Below are 16,534 nucleotides of genomic sequence, written 5' to 3' on the forward strand. Positions count from 1 at the left end.
ACCATGATAAGTCTACCCATTAAAACTTATGCAATAGATCTGCTCTAGTCAATCAAGAATTTTGAAAGTTTGGTACCATCATCTGCAAAATAGTGATTGCATTCTGGTGGGTGTATAACCATATATTACTCCTTGGACCAAATGAATTCATCTGAATACCTTCAGTTCAAAACGGGCACCAACCTGAGTATTTAACACGGTTTGAAAAAACAATAATAGGGGACTAGGCCAATAGAGCAAACCCCACTTTTCAATAGAAACATAATCCTCATGCACAACCAGATGTACGAGTCACTAGAAATGTTAGACACAGAGCCAATGATGGGTACTTTTCTCATGGAACCGTAGCGTACATTTCCATCAGATAGGTCTAAAGAATTCTGCCACAAAATCTAACCGATCCAGGCACTCAAATAAATATGTTCATTCAAATGGTGTAAAACTCAAACTGTAAGTTCTCCGCAGTCTGGTGTACAATTTCGTAAGGTAACTGACAACTGAAATGGAACCCATTAGGGCAATTCACTATTAACTAAAATGGTACACAAAAGCCAAATCGGAACCTTGCATCAAGCAAGGCTGGTCAACAGCAATAATTCCGGTATCTTGCCACTACTCATCGAAAAATCAACTGTACAAGATGTTAAACAGATTGGAGGAGTAGACTCCAAAGCATTCACAACTAGTCACCAAATAGCTCGTGACTAGTCCAAAGTCCAACTAATTCATGGCTTGGCGTCGGAAGATTTACTTAAAACGAGAGATTGCTCCAACTCGGCTATGTCCGCGAGGGCAGTTTTACACAGTCCTAGTCTTCATCCCAAGGACCATGAAACACAGTCTCGCGAGTCTTCAACCAATGTATGCACTCTTTGTTCAGCTTGGTTTTAGCAACAGCCGCATCCAACATCGGGCTACCAAACAGGCCTCTATCACTTTTGAAGTTCCACAACTCGGGAGTAAATTTCCGCGTCCATTTTTTCTGTGGATGAGTCTCCTGCGCATGCATCATAGTTTTTCATTGTTACGTAGATAATACCAAAAAATAAGACGAGCTTACGAAACAGCAAAACATGAATATAGACAGCTTAACAGAATAAAAAAGAAAGAAAAAGATCCAGACACAACAAGAAAAAGAAGTGTATGACACTAGTTCTGATTTACTCGTAACCAGCTGAACTCTGGACTGTAAGAAACCGAAATATAAAAAAAATATGATGCGCTACCATGTGCAAGATCATCCTTTTGCGATCTTTATCGCTGTATCCACACCGAAAGTCATGTTGAATGGTTCTTGCGTAGCAAGACGAAATATCCGGAAGCATAAGGCATCCACGGCGGTCCTGAACCAAACTCGCTCCAGGATCCGCTGAAGTTTGTCGGAACCATGAAATCAATTGACCCCAAATATAGTTCTTGCTGTAGCTCTTGCGCCACATGTATGGCCCCGCGCCTGAATGTTTTGGACCCAGATCACATGCGTATATTAAGATAGGTGGAGAATCAACCATCCCATAATCCTGTCGAGCAGAAAACAGAAAGTAATCGTTAATCATAAGCAAAATTCTAGAAATATCAAACTGATCAAATATTAACCCCCGAGGACTTCACAATGATGCTCAAAACTATGGATTCTGTTAAGGACGTCCTACAATAATAGCGAGGAAAGAAACTCACGTAGTTTGTGAAGAAGTGCTTGGTATATGCATAGAGGTGTATCAAATCAGCCGCTGCATCGTGACGACCCATACAAGTTGCTGGAACTTTGCGAAGAGTATCCCTCAACCTGGTTGCAAGAACAAATATTCAGTCAAACAAGCTGAGCAAATCGGTTCTTAATTGATGAAGTATGCAAAGTAGAAAAAGTCGAGAATAAGAAGTAGATGTGCTACCAGAGTAGAGACTTCCGAAGATTTTCTTCTATATCCCCTCCAGGAGGTGGGTTGTGCTCCTGGATTTGTTTAGTCAAATCTGCCAAACCTTCCGGAGAATGGAGGGCCATACATTGAAGAAGTTCTCCAACAATTGAGTCCTTTCCCGTCCATATGCATTTCACCAACTCATGAGGCTCAAGCATCCGTAAGGGTGGAGGTGCCTTGCTTGCCTCCTCACCATACAGTTTGACCAATATATGACGAACCTGAGGAAAGCGAGGACTCGAAATTATTTTTCCATGATATCAACTTTTTCAAAAATACAGATTAAAAGAATATAGCATGATCTGATAGCGCACTACAAACTGCACTCTTTTCATATGCATCCATTCTGTGTCCAACGAATTATCTTAATTTGAAAAGAAACAATCTAGAAAAATTTAACAATAAAACCTCAGATTGTACATTCATTCACAGGTTAAAACGATCTTCAACTTAAAAAGTGCACAAAACATTACTCCACAAAGTACAGAAGTTAAGGAAAGTAATACATACATACATCCATCCATACATACATACATCCATACATACATGCATATGCATACATATATAGATGTGTGTGTGTGTTCCCTCGTTAATCAACAGTACATCCAGGAGCAAATAATCCACGTAAAAACTAACCTTATCCAAGGTAATGGCAAGATTCTGAAGCCGTTGATTGTAGACTCCCTCAGTCTTCAAGAGATCACAAAGCAGCCACAAGAAGTTCAGCAAATAAACGACGGGTAAAGTGAAATGAATATCAAAAGGATTGATATCGTGCAACAAATGTATCCACCAGAAATATGAATAATAAAGAAACTTAGGGGTACTGGTTATAATCCAAACCTGAACTTCAATGTCCTGTCTATCGATATCGATTCCAGTTTGTTTCAGCATCTCAGCTTTCATAAGTTCATCGGGAAGCCGTTGCCGTTCAAAATTCAGATATGAAACCTGAACAAAGACCATCAAAGTCATAGTTGTAACTCAAGCCCTGTATATACCCTGATCTATTCGAAACCAAGGCAAATCTCATGAGACACGAGTAATTCCATTTTAAAAATAATACCCTCATAATCCAGGATTTGGCAGTAAAGATTGCACGAATATTTTCCAAGTTCGTGAGTCGAGTTAACATATAGATTCAGATACATCCACATGACAACAAGTCTCCATAGACGTTAGCAACTTGACAGATATATCAAATAAGGATCACAAAGTTACGTACAATTCCGGCAGCATATTTGATGACCCACTGTGGAAGTCCATCCAGCAAACATGGTCCAAGACCAGCCTGCTTGAGATCTTCCTGCTCTCGGAAAGTCACTGCCCCACTTGTGCACGCCTGCAGTAAGAGATTGTGGCGGTCAAGGATGCCATGGTACTCCTTAAGTACCTGCGCAATATAACACGTCTCGTATCAGATAAATGATATTTGAAGCAAAAACAAATAGTTCCGATACACCTGATTACTCCCAAATGAGATGAAATAGTTAGAAAGTGTTGATGCCTCCACCTCAAAATGTCATTAGTTTCTATATCGATAAGGCACTAACCTCATCATACGCTCCAGGTCCTGTATAGCATAAGTAGCTGCCCTTGCAACCCTGACTTCCACAAAGACAAACAGAAGAATCGTGCTCCTCCTTGCTCTACACAATCCAACAATTCCAAACCAACACAGGTAAGAAGATAGTACGTTAGCAGATGCATACGACTGCTGAACACTACAAACGATACAACTCAAACGAGCGAAATTTCATGAAATCACATACCTCGGTAACACAACAATAGTCGAATGTAAGCTCCTCTCCAAACTCAATCTTGCGCAGTGTATAGACACCTATCATATACTTCCCATTTACAGCTGTGACCCTGCTCCAGAAGACGGCAATGAATACGGTTCTTCATTTTAACCAATACAAAAAGCTAATTAGTTTCATTATTATATTTAGAGTGTTACTCATCATGCAAGAAGTGTTTAATTATGATAAAACCTGTGCAGGACAGCGACCTGGAATAGAATGAATACATATGAAAAACCATTCAAATGAGCGAACTTGAGAAAATGAGTGATTCAAAAATTAGGTTAAATTAGTAAAAATAATTGCCTGATACTCACTTAGCCTCACAGTTGGGTCGGCACGAGTGACATAGTCGACTTGCAAAATTGGCTTTATGCATTGCATCAACTACCAAGACGTCGTAACCTAATGAATCACCCTGCAAAAAAAAAGCTTGTACGTCAGACCATGGCTCAAGCAAACGGGACAAGTAATCGAAAGTTTTACAAAAGTTCACCAGTTAGAAATCGACCAAAAATGTGAACATTCATAGAGTACCTTTGGTCGCTCAAACACTATGTTGTAAAATTCTGGCGCTGGCTCCTTCTCCTTCTTCTGTAATGCTCTGATTCCATCTTGCTTCTCGTACCATCTCCAAGGTGGATATACCTTTAGATTTTACGGGATCGTTAGTATACACTTGCATAGAAACTAAAGAAAACAGCATCTAATTGTCATCAGAGTTTTCTGTCGAGTATAATGATAGTCAGAGAGACTACAAAAAAACATTTTTACAACAATCAGCAATTACGTTCATAATTAATTAGAAATAATCAAAGATTGGTACTCTGTTCGACAAATAAAAATAAATAAATAAATAAATAAAAAAAAAAAAAATGGCACAGGAATTGCTAAAAAAAAACCGAACGAACGAACGAACGAACTTAATAAAGGGTAGATAGTGAAGTGAAGTAGATAGAAGAAGATTACAAAGAACAAGAAGAAGAAAATATGTATGATTAGAAATACCTCTCCAAAGAATTCTACAACAAAGTCGCCGTCGTCAAAACCTTCTGGTTTATTGCACACAACACCAAGGCCCTGTTCACCGCAAAAAATTCATCAACTTATCAATGAATATAGAAAGCATAACCATGAGTGCAAAGTAGAAGAATAGTAGCAGCATGAGGCCAGATGGTTAAACCGTATACCTTTCTGTAAGCTACATATTTATCATTAAGATGGCTTTTCATATTCTTCAATAAACTTCTGCAGAATACTTGCAGAGGCTGATCCGCATGCACATCACTACAAATGTGTGATATGACTTTCTCAAGAGAATACTCCATAGGGGCTTTCCCACTCCCTGTAAATGAACTGACTTCTCGATTTAAAGCCCGCAACAACTTCTGTAACATATCAAGTGAACAATCTTCATCACTAAAAGCCTGGTACAAATGATTGCGAGCAAAACTATGCATGATTGCAGATAGCCGTGCTAAAAATATAACAAGATATTCTATTTGCATATTAAAAGATTAGCCAGTGCTGTTGGGACACAATATACCAACACGATTGGAACACTTGCCCAATGAATAAAAACCCTAGAAAAGAATGGATGTAAAGACTAAAAATGTAATGAAATAAGACAAAATATAGACCATAAACTTTTTCACACCCGTTGACCATTCAGATGAAAAGTCCCTGTAAACAATTTTAACGATAGTAACAACTATGAATTGGAACTTTACTGCAGATAACACACAAAGAGAAGTATAAAATAATATTTATGATCTAGATTTTAGCTTAGTAATTTTTTTATCCAAAAAAAGTGTAGATAGCAGTCACAAACAGAAAACGAACCTCTTCGATGAAGAGTTGTTTCTGCTTGTCCGTAAATGATTCAGTGTCGGCCGGCATAGTATTGAGTAATAAGTTGTACGTATATGGATCAATTCCATAAACCTCTTGCTCCAAAACTTCTTCGCCCAACCGCTTCCGAGGTTTAAATTCCTTAAGTTCGGGAACATCCAAGTGAGCAAACCGATCGCCGCCTTTCTTTGCCACCCGTAACTTCTCTTCATAATCATCTGGCAGTTCAACCTTCCGTCGGAAGTTTACACTTGTCATGTCACAATAATTCTACTTAAATACCAATTACTAAAACGAAGATGCAAAAGCAGGTGCACTAAAAATTAATGTGCCGTTTAAGCACATTCTCCGCAGGCGCCGGACAGAATATCACACTGATGTCCCGAAGTTGATACATCAAACACGAACAAAATGCGAATAGTTCTTAGATCCCTATTTAGTTTTGTATCATCGCACACTACCCTATAATTTTTGTCTTTCTAATTAGGGAAAAAATTTATAGGCTTCTGAGAATGAAGACAAAATGGAAACAGAACAATACCATACAACAAAGTATAGCTTCACCTTGAACATCCTAAGGACTCACTAGAAATCTTCAAAAATAAATAAATAAATAAATAAATAAAATATAAAAAACTTACCTTCATCTTGGCAACCACCCTTTCATAATCGTCAACAATCCGGTACTCCTCGATCACTTCATACTTGCGTGTCAAAGGAGGCACCATGGCTGCTTTAGTCATCCTAGCTCCCCACCAATCTCGACTACTCCCTTCTCCACCATAACCGGAATATGCATCATCGCTCTCTGAACCATCGTTGTAGTCATCCATAGCCTCATCTGCTATTCCAGATTTGCTGGCAACATCCGACCTGCAAAATTCTCAATTTCCCAAGAAATGAATACACGAATCCTCACTATAAGCCATAAATTTAAGCAAATCACCCAAGTACTCGGCTAGAATATCCAGAAGTAACTCATAAGGAAAGACAGGAATGCAACTTAACCAAATCAAATAATCAAATGTTCTTAGAAGCTTTAGCAGGACATGTTTGAATTAACACAAGTGGGCAAAAGGTATGTACCCTGAGGTCTCTGTGTCCTCCTCCTCCGGTTCATCATATAAAGCTTCATCAATGTCCTCTTCGTCAGAACTTTCTGCTTCTGATTCGGTCCACTGGTTCCTTCTCATCCTTTCTCTGCGAGACTCTCGCTCATCTCTATCAATTGATCCTTGCAAGTCAGAGTCCTTACTGGCTATGTCCCCATCTGATCTGATATTAGCAAAGCTTAATACCTTTCTCTTGACAAAGCGGGTCCCCCCTGTTTCTGAATCCCAAGATCGCTTTGAACCACGCTGTTTCTCAACAGCCAGATCTTTTGACCCTTTCGACTTGGAGAGAGTGCGTGTCGAAGTAATACAACTGCTAAGAGCCTTACTTTGACCATCAGCGAGCTCTCTGTTCTGAGATTTTGAGAGTAATTTATCCAATTGTTGTCCCACTTGGTGTGCAACCTTGAATAATCGTCCTGCTGTCTTATACATAAGAGAGTCATGTTCCAATCTGCACAAACGTGAAGACATTACATCAGATGAAGCCCTCAAAACTAGGAGTAAATAAGACCCTTTCCTGCCTTCAATCTGTCACGGTCAGCCATAGAAATACAACACAATTTCAAATACACACAACAAAGGTATTTTGAAAAACCAAGAGATGACACGCGCTGTTAACTCCAAGGCATAAAACAAGGATAAAATACCTGAAGGCATTACGGAGAGGTTGGAGAAGATCCTCCTTGAATGATTTTACCCCATCTTTTCCTCCGTAATGACCCATTTTCAGCTTTTTCTGCACAGAACAAAAGTCTGCTTGCGCTGGCTTGGTAAAGGCTCCTCTCCCCTCGGACACTTGCTCGTTTGCCTAAAAATAGAAGGCATGTTCACTTTAATGAAGAGCAAAGAAGAGCTAAAAAGTAAATCATATAAATTTAAATATTTAGATATTCCTGAGATTTTACCATTATCCAACATGTAGGTTCATAAATAGGCATTAAAGAATCGAGATCACCTACAAGCAATACATCAATTCCTCATTAGCTTACTAAAGTTCACTATGACCAGACGATCTGAGGATAATTTATTACAATTTCTATAGAATTTGAGAAAAAAGGACTAGACACTAAGCCATGTACCTATCACTTTCACACAGAGAAAGGCATCACTTTTTGTCAGTAGCAAAACCATTTAACCATTTCACCATTTAAGGGGAATTAAGGACACGCAATTTGAAGTACCAAGCGGTAAAAGACATGTTCGGAGTCAGCTTCCATGACAACTCTGAGCGCCTTCGCCAGCGCTTTATCAAGATCCTTCTCCGCATTCTTAAAATTTGATAAAACTTCCTTTCCGGTGTTGTCAGGTTTTTCACTAGAAACTGCAGCTTTCGTTAACGAACTTCGAACACTGAATTGCGTCTTCGTGGTTAGCTTGCTATTCAGTTTCCGCTTGCCCACACTGTGTTTGCCAGGACTAACGCCAAAGCCATTGCGCACTCCGTTCACAGCATTTGATTTGAGTCTCTTGGAATCTCGAGATGGATATCCCACTTGCAACGCGTCTACATCCTTTAATAGCGGATCGAGGGTGTGAACTACCCTGCGGATGATTCCTGGACTTTCGCTTTCTTCTGTACTTTTATCTCGATAACCAGTCTCGTCTAAAGAACATCCACTGTTGACATCATCTCCAAATTCGCGCTTGATACCACTGCTCTTGGGATTCGTTTTGTTATTCTTCAAATTATGCCGTTGAGATTCAAGACCATGAGGAATGGCAAATGGATTACCAACCCAACTTACTTGAGGATAAAGTTCGACCAACTCACTTAGCTGCACACAACCACTAATTGAAACTTCACGGATTGAGGGATAAGACTTCAGCAAGCGCCCAAGTGCTTTAGAGCTCACATTCAAACAATAGTCCAATGTTATACGCCTCAACTTTCCCCCGCCAAAACCCTGCCACACAAACATGGATTGGTCACAGATAGATAAAACGAATAACCTGCAAGTAATACGACCCATTTTGACTCATACCTCACACATACTCTAGCCAAAAGAATAATGAAAGCGTACGGCAACACAAACGTAAGGCAAATATTAATCATCTTGACCAAGTTTAGGTCAGAGGCCCCACAATTTTAATCCTTGCAATCTGATTGAATATCACAATCAATCACTGATCACCTAAAACTGGCAAGATGCGCTACTGACGTAAACAAGCTACGCAAATTACTTCCAATTGTACAAGCAACAATAAACCACTTCAACAAGATACATACCAACAAACCACCAATAATTGCATCATTACAATGCGATCCTAACCCAGACAGGTCAACATGCTTGGTGGACATTCTGATGCTTTGAGCACAATTCTTCCATGACTGGCAAGTGGCCATAGCTGCAACAAGTGATTTGGGATCGCCCCGCAGCAAGCGCAAAACTTTCGTCAATATTCTAGGTGGTAGCCATGCCCGTCCAGTCTGTGACGAACTTCCTCCTGCGTCCAAGTTTGAGTGCTTTCCGTGCACTGCACCTGTTTCAGATGTTTCTTGATCAGAAGGAACTTCTTTTGCCTTCTTCTCTGCAGATGTAGCCATAGTTGCATGAACAGCCACTTGTGACGCTGTGCTGCTGCTTCCATCCAACTCAACCACAGACATATGGGGTAAACTCCGCATGCAGAGTTGCACGTCTTCAGCAGAACGTCCACCATCACTCCAGGAATTATGTTCCACCATGAATGGGCTGCCATCCACATTTGAAGAGATTGTTTCTGTGAGAAGACAAGAGCAACTGTAAGATACTCACCGTGGTCCTGTGTGTCTAATATTAGTACCTCAAAAAAAAGTAAACTAACAAGATTCATTGAATTGGTGCTCAAATGAGATGAAGTTGAACTTATAAGCACTAAACGAAAAAACAGTCCATTGGCACATACCTGAACCCAAAGGAGCACTGTCGGCAGCCTTTTCTTTCCTCATTCGGATAGACTTGGCATTGAAAGGAGAGTCGTCATCAAGAGCCTGACTTGGAGACTGATGGGACTTCAGGGTCTCTACATCCTGCCTGCTATCATTACCAGTCTTAACACCAACCTTTTTCAATCCAGAGCTCCGCTTCATCGAGATTGGACATGCCACATCTACAACGGCACTTGCTGATAGAGCAATGTCTTCTTCCGATGTTGCATCAAGCGACACAACTTCCGGCAGTGCAACCGAACGCTTCGAATTGGACCAGACATCCAAAGCATCATTAAAGAATCCTGCAAAGCTGCCTCTAAAGGATTTCATGGCATGTTCATGTAATTTCCCATTAGTGTACCCAAGAAATTGTGGGTGATCATCATGGAATATCGAAGAACTAACACTTCGCACATCTAACTCCATCAGATCGGGATGAGCAGGATGTGCAGTATGTGCGGGATCCTCACAGGAAATTGCTCCAGAAGGAACAGCGGGCCTCACGGGATATCCGCTTCTCTCAAGAGAATGAGGCAGTGGCTTTGACGCAAAAGCTGGGGCGTGTGCATTATGAAGCTGTATGAGGTGAGAGACCGGGACCCATAGATTGTCTCTTTTCCTAAATACACTTGCTCCAGCAGGCAATCCTCCTTCTGCAACAAATCCCTGTAAAGCAGACATGAGGAATGGTCCCCTCTCATGGCCTGCAGCATCCAAGTAATGCCAGACACCGCTTTCCAGCTGTAACTCGTGCTTTCTTAACACTACTGAGGCGGGGTTCTTGGTGCATTTAAATGCGACAGCAGGAACTTTGCCACTGAACGAGTATAAATCTTGAGCATCACCCCCAGACTGTTGATCCGGCTGTGGAAGAGGATGTGTTAACTCCACAGAATTGCGACCAACGTTTTTGGAGGCAGTATCAGCTACTCCATTGAGCGAGTCGATATCTGAAGTAGTCCCTGGTAGAACAACTTGAGCTGTGACACTCGCAGTGTTCTGGTTTGCTGCAGAAACAGTCCTAGGCAAGGTAAGTTTCGTTTCAGATTTCTTTCTTTTAATGCGCAATTGCCCAGGCTTTCTCCGAGGATTTGTAGTATAGCCAGGCTCTTTCCCACGAGTTCCGGACGTTTCAACTGGAACATTCCCTCCAGCACTGGATTCTTTCGAGGATTTATGAGTAGCAGCAGTACATTTGGTTGGAACGACTTCGAAAGGGCCGCCAGCTTTACTAGCTATTGAGTCAGTCAGAGGAGGGTGCACCGACTGACTATCAACGGTATTTCTCACCTTGTAAACAGCAGCGCAGGCCCAAGCTGGAACCTCTAGTTTTTTGTACTGGGAAACCACGACTCCGTGGATCAGCCTACGAGGATCTAATACTTCAGAATTACCAACCTCACAAAGGCTAACACCCATGTTCATGACCTCCTTTCTAAAGCTTATAACTTTGCCCCCAGGGAGTCCTGCATTTTCAGCCCTCTCTGTCTGAATGAGTTTCCAATCCCCCCCTGCTGTCGGAAACTTCCAACAATTCGTGTTGCTAGATTGTGAGGGCAACTTAGCTCTCCCAGAAGACTTTATAACAGGCTGCACAGCAATTATAGCAGCCTGACTTTCTGCAGGTGTATCGATTCGAACAGCCATTTCCTGCGCCTCCGAGACAGCACAAGGAGCAGTCGATAGTCCTGCAAATACAATTGAACCACCTTCATCACCTTACTTATAACCCAACTCATATTGTAGAGTCCATGTTTGTACTGCACTAATACACTAGCAACAAAAATGAGTTGTAAGTGCACAAGGTAAGGTGAAGAATCAATGCCTAAGCTGTATATTCCGTACTGCTCTCGATGAGCAGCAAACACATTAGAACATTCAAATAAACAAAGAAACAAACCTTTGAAACCCCACATCACACATCCATTAAAGCTGAAAACCATTTCATGTCATAAAAGAAGATGAAACGAGCAACGGACATGTGCCATCCGTTCTAATTTCTTGCACTATGCCAGGGGACTACGATAAGATCCCAGAGTGAACCAGCAGAAAGGGACTCGGCCAGTTTAGATGTACGCCCTCTAAACCTTCAGCACAGCCAACTCTTAACATATATCAACTTAAACCCTACCCACCTTCACTCCCGCACTCGAAGTCATCCTCAATAATTCGCTGTGATGCAGCCATCAGGGCATCTGCGACAAAAGAAGACCTCTGATTTATAAACGCTGTGAAAAACCCTGGAGGGAGCCCTCATACTTAAGTAGAGAGAGTAGAGAACCACACGAACACCTTACTGCCCAAATGAGCAGAGGCGGAGCCTGGCGCAGCCAGGTAAAGGGATCAAACATTCTTAAATGGAACAACCCGCCTAAACAAAATTATTAGGAAAAGACAATGCTCGTAAAGAATTTGTACCTCTGGATAGGAAATGAGTAAGTAGAATGCTAATTAGAAATTCTCACAGCTTTCCATAGCGAACAAAATTTTGATCCCCCAAAAGAATAGCAATTCAAAACAGTTTCCTTTCGTAGCGCCTAATTGAACCAAAGGATATGACTCGGACGGAATAGCATTTGCCTCCGTCATGATGCGTACAAACTCCCCAAAAAGGAAAAATAAATTGTCCACTAATGTCACGATACATACCTGCAACACTGTCTTGCTCTCTGCCTTGAACTAAAGGAAAATTCAGCATCAGCTTCTCCACCCGTGCATCAATATTATACTGTTCCTCGCACATATCTGATTCTATGTTAGCTTCTTCCACTGCCTTCGAAGATTCTTTTACATCAGCGGAACTCACACCCCCCATGTTGTGCGCGTTTGGCTTTCCGATATTGTTGAACCTTTCACCTCCATTCACTAACCCGACGCCAACGTCTGCTTGAGAGGCTGTACAATTTTTCTGAGACCGAGGTCCTACAACCTGTTTCGAGTGCAAAGAAAGCTTTTTTTCTGCCGATGACCACTCATTCGTTCCGTCGTTCCTTATCATATGCTCTGACTGGAATTGCCGTCTCGGAAAAGAACTAGTGTTGTAATTATGCAATGACCCCGCAAACCCTCCAGAGTCAATATTTAGAGCCTCTCCACGTTCATTTGATCTATGAGAATTATTCCGATCAATAGAGTGACGTCCTCCCCACCCTGAGTTCAAATTAAGGTCACGAGCAGGCATACAAGCACCCATATCAGATGAACGCTTAGACTCCTTGTGTTTGTAGGCAGACGGAGTAGAGCTGAGAGCACGACTATTTGCGTTAAAATTAGTAGCACTAGACATTAACTCTCCTCCCGACGAGTTCCAATCACTGTGCCTGTTCAAAGTGTCACTCGAGGCCAAAGGATCCGCACTTCCGTCATTACAGTGGTTCAACTCACCATCCCGATTCCTGACATTGTTACCACCCACAAGACCTGCAGGGCTACTGTTACTCTGCGAAGCACCCCGGTAGACAACTTCCTGTCCAGATTGATGTACATCCTTTCTCGCTGATAACCACTCAGTTCCTTCTCTACTCTGTCCATCAAATTTACTTTCTAAGCAATCATCTGTCCCAATTTCTTTTGCGGTGATATCGGTCCTCAAACTAGAAGAGTTGTCTGCACACAACCGCACTTCTATTTCATTATCAACTACGGATTTCATCTTACCAACTTCCACGCCTGGACAATGCATAATCTTCGATGCAGATTTGTCTCCCGCATTAGCACTAAGCTCCGCAGAAGATTGTTGAGGGACTAGTTCATTAGCATCACCCTCAGATTGCAATTCCCCGTTCTCTAGATCTGAAACTAGACTCTCTCCCTTCACCACTTGAGATGGTCCTGCGTTACTCCCATTGATACAAGAGTCCTGATCTTGACTCTTGTGTTCTGCTTCGTTGATACATAAAGCTCTTGTGACCTCAGGCCCAGCGCCTGCAGAAACACCAACCTTCGAATCGGGGTTGTCTGAAGCAAATTCAGAGCCACGATCGCTTTCCATTGGAGGTTTGATCCCAGACAATTCATCGCTTCCTGCAGAAGAGATTGTAGTAGCTTTTTCTTTCGTTGAAGAAACAATTCTACCCTCCTCGCCAGCGCTAGAGCTAGCATTAGCAAGGGCCTGGAAGCACCCATCGTTGTCCTCGGAATCCTTTCTTGGTGCAGCATTACGTTTAGGACTGCTACGCGCTTTCCCTACAGGTCGCCTAGACGAGATCTTTCTGTTGCTTTCATCAGCGGCCCGTGAATTTGGAGAAGGATTGAAATCCGCCCACCCGTTACGCCTATCTCTGGATCTGTCACCCACTCGATTCTGCATAAAGGCAACATTCCGATTTCCAGATTCCCGACCGACATATCCAGGCATGAGAGAATCCGGGAAGTCACCAGTAAACTGTTGCTGCCATCCATGTGGCCCATCGTCTCTGTTCAATAAGAAGGCAGCTTCTCTAGGATGTAAACCTATAGGCCTAATTCCAGTGTAAGGCCAAGCCCGCTGCTGTTGAACACCCCTTCCGAAAAAATCAACGTGTAAACCAACACCCCTGAAGACTCTCTGTGAGCATTCCCTAGCTAAATGTCCCGGCTGCCCACAATTGAAACAATTGCGGACAAAATCGGGCCGCGGAAACTGAGGTCGTCCTTCAAACTGGTGGCCACCAAAGCCTCGACTTCTATCCATGCAGTTAAAACGGTCAGGGGCTGCTGCCTTCCCGCAGTCCCACATCAAATCACCAACATCCGGAAAAACTTCAGAGCCTGCTAGTCATTTTGTACGACACAGGTCAATTGGGACTGTTGAGTGCAGTAACGCAGAAATGAGCAAAACCAAGAATGAGAGTAACTTCGCTCAAACCTCAACTTCGGAAATTTCTAGCAGTGACCAATACATCAGAGTCAAAATAATTTGACATAAACCTTGGTAATATAAATTCTGTATAAACCTAAAAATTCGACTGGAACGACAAAACTACGGAGCCTTTACAAAAGGATGTACTTCTACAAACTCATGTACCCGATACCAATTCAGCTGACGTTTGATCCGCTTCTGGAAAATTCCTGATACAATAGAAACCCCCTAAAAAATTCACGATTGTATTTCACAAAGGCATGTGAAAATTAACTCCTACGTCTCCCAGCCCCTGCCATCTAACCCAAACACTCCAGTCGAAACAGCATTTTTCTATAGAGGGTACTTCTAAGGTCATCCCATGACCTGAGTATCTTAGTAATATAGTAGAGGTTGAGAACAACAAAACCCTAAGTAAAACTCCTAAAACCTTCGAATAAGCTGGAGAGTGTTCGCTGCGACTAAATTGAATTCCAAGTACTACGTAACCATCTGTCTCGCATGGACCAAGGCAGACCATATTTCAAACAACGAAATAGAAGACAGTTTTAGGCATAACACCACAGAGGAGCTACCAATTACCTCCACGCATGCCGCAAGGTTAGACTCTTGAACACTAATGACAGGCCAATCAACATTACCCCTGCCTCCATGCACTCCCGTAAAACAGACGTGTGAACGAGAAGCCTCAATGTAGCAGCTCTGCACAATTCCACATACCCTACGTCTCAATTCCGCAACAATGGCTTCGAGAGATTGACACAATTGCACTACATATAGGCGCATCACCAAAAAGAAAAAAGAAAAGTGACAAAAAGAATTTAATGCTCTCTCCGTTGACGAGGGCATCCTACTGCCATAACAAAACCCTGGTTCTCGTAAGGGGGTTAATCATTAACAAAATCTCAGCATACTGCAACAATCATAGAGTGCTATAACCTATGGATGATAATAATCGTCCAAAACTACAAATAAACGAAAAAAGCGTAAATAAATAAAATCGCTCGCATGGCAGTTCAGGAACACTATACGGAATAGAGAAAGAGCCTTGCCAAAGCAAACCCTAGGAGCTAACTCCATCTTCGAGCGCGCGCGACAGTCTTCCGCACCACCTCCGAACGCGCAAAAAGCGAGTAGCAGCATCCACAGGCCACAATTCCACCCAAGGCGCAAATCTAGGAAGCTAACATGGCATGAACCGAAAATCACATCACATCACCGCACCGCACCATGTGACACCACACCGCAAGCCAAGCACCACCGCGTGCAAAAAACAGCGCACTCACTCAGCTCTCGGCTCCTCTCTTTCCTCCCTCGAAGAACCGAACTGAAAATGATACGCACACGCGCGCGCTCACATGCACACAATAACAAAAACAACAACCAAAAACTACTCTAAAAAAAACGCACAAAAAAAAAAAAAAAAAAAAAAAAAAAAGAGCACAGAAAGTTCGGCGACCGCAGCGCGATGGTAGATGGAATCCGTAGGCAAAAGGCTATGACGAGCGATGGACGTGCGGTGGTGCGGTTGAAGGACGTCGGGAAGAAGGAAAGGGAAGGGAGCAGAGGCGAACAAGAAGATTAACGAAGTCTCACCACCATCCCCTCGTTTCATTCCCGCCTAGACTGCACCAACAGCCCTAAATGAGACAGAGCCTTCCTTCAGACCCTTCCCCCCTCCCTGCTTTATATGAATGTATGTATTCGTGTATATTTGTACGTATATTTTGTTTTAACTGTGTGAATGCACTCCTCGGTTTGTTCTCGAACCTGCTTCCTGTCCTGCTATTCCTACCCCGTCCGGTCCGTAGCGCGGAAATCCTTCCTACCTACTCGGCCTTGGGGCCACTCTCTTCTGCAGTTAGGTTCGGGACAAAGTAATTCCACCCAGAGTTTCTGTGCAAACCCGGGATCAGTTACTCCGTCACTCGCACAACGATCGATGAATGTAGTATTACACATCCTCTGTTCGTTGACTGAGCAGCCTTTTAAACAATCCCGTGTTTCCTACTTGTAAATTTAGAAGGAAAAAGTAAATAAAAAAGTGAAAAGTGACCAAAAGTTTGCAAAGACCAACATTGAAGGTGGGGTTGTAA

The 16,534-nt window shown here is 42.4% G+C and overlaps 1 protein-coding gene across 7 annotated transcripts; it reads right to left on the reverse strand.

Annotated features, from left to right (window-relative positions):
* Positions 1-487: 487 nt before the first annotated feature.
* LOC112288888 (histone-lysine N-methyltransferase ATXR3) lies at positions 488-16,052 on the reverse strand. Of its 7 annotated transcripts, none has more exons than XM_024533586.3 (25): positions 16,035-16,052; positions 15,021-15,140; positions 14,604-14,647; positions 12,248-14,347; positions 11,734-11,793; positions 9,574-11,286; positions 8,915-9,408; positions 7,869-8,591; positions 7,335-7,495; positions 6,659-7,138; positions 6,214-6,445; positions 5,564-5,803; positions 4,912-5,109; positions 4,730-4,801; positions 4,259-4,369; positions 4,039-4,139; positions 3,692-3,821; positions 3,473-3,568; positions 3,145-3,312; positions 2,763-2,870; positions 2,556-2,609; positions 1,893-2,140; positions 1,678-1,786; positions 1,227-1,520; positions 488-997 (listed from the first exon to the last, which is right to left on the reverse strand). In XM_024533586.3, exons 2-25 carry the CDS (start codon positions 15,089-15,091, stop codon positions 809-811), a joined length of 8,196 nt encoding a protein of 2,731 aa, XP_024389354.1. In that variant the 5' UTR covers positions 15,092-15,140; positions 16,035-16,052; the 3' UTR covers positions 488-808. The 7 variants fall into 7 exon arrangements, with proteins under 7 accessions (XP_024389354.1, XP_024389356.1, XP_024389353.1 ...); XM_024533588.3 differs by lacking the exon at positions 16,035-16,052 and adding an exon at positions 15,491-15,633 and having other exon boundaries at positions 3,692-3,791; XM_024533585.3 differs by lacking the exon at positions 16,035-16,052 and adding an exon at positions 15,491-15,633.
* Positions 16,053-16,534: the final 482 nt, after the last annotated feature.

This window comes from Physcomitrium patens, chromosome 11, assembly GCF_059467195.1.
Source record: "Physcomitrium patens ecotype Gransden chromosome 11, ASM5946719v1, whole genome shotgun sequence".
Lineage (NCBI taxonomy): Eukaryota > Viridiplantae > Streptophyta > Bryopsida > Funariales > Funariaceae > Physcomitrium > Physcomitrium patens.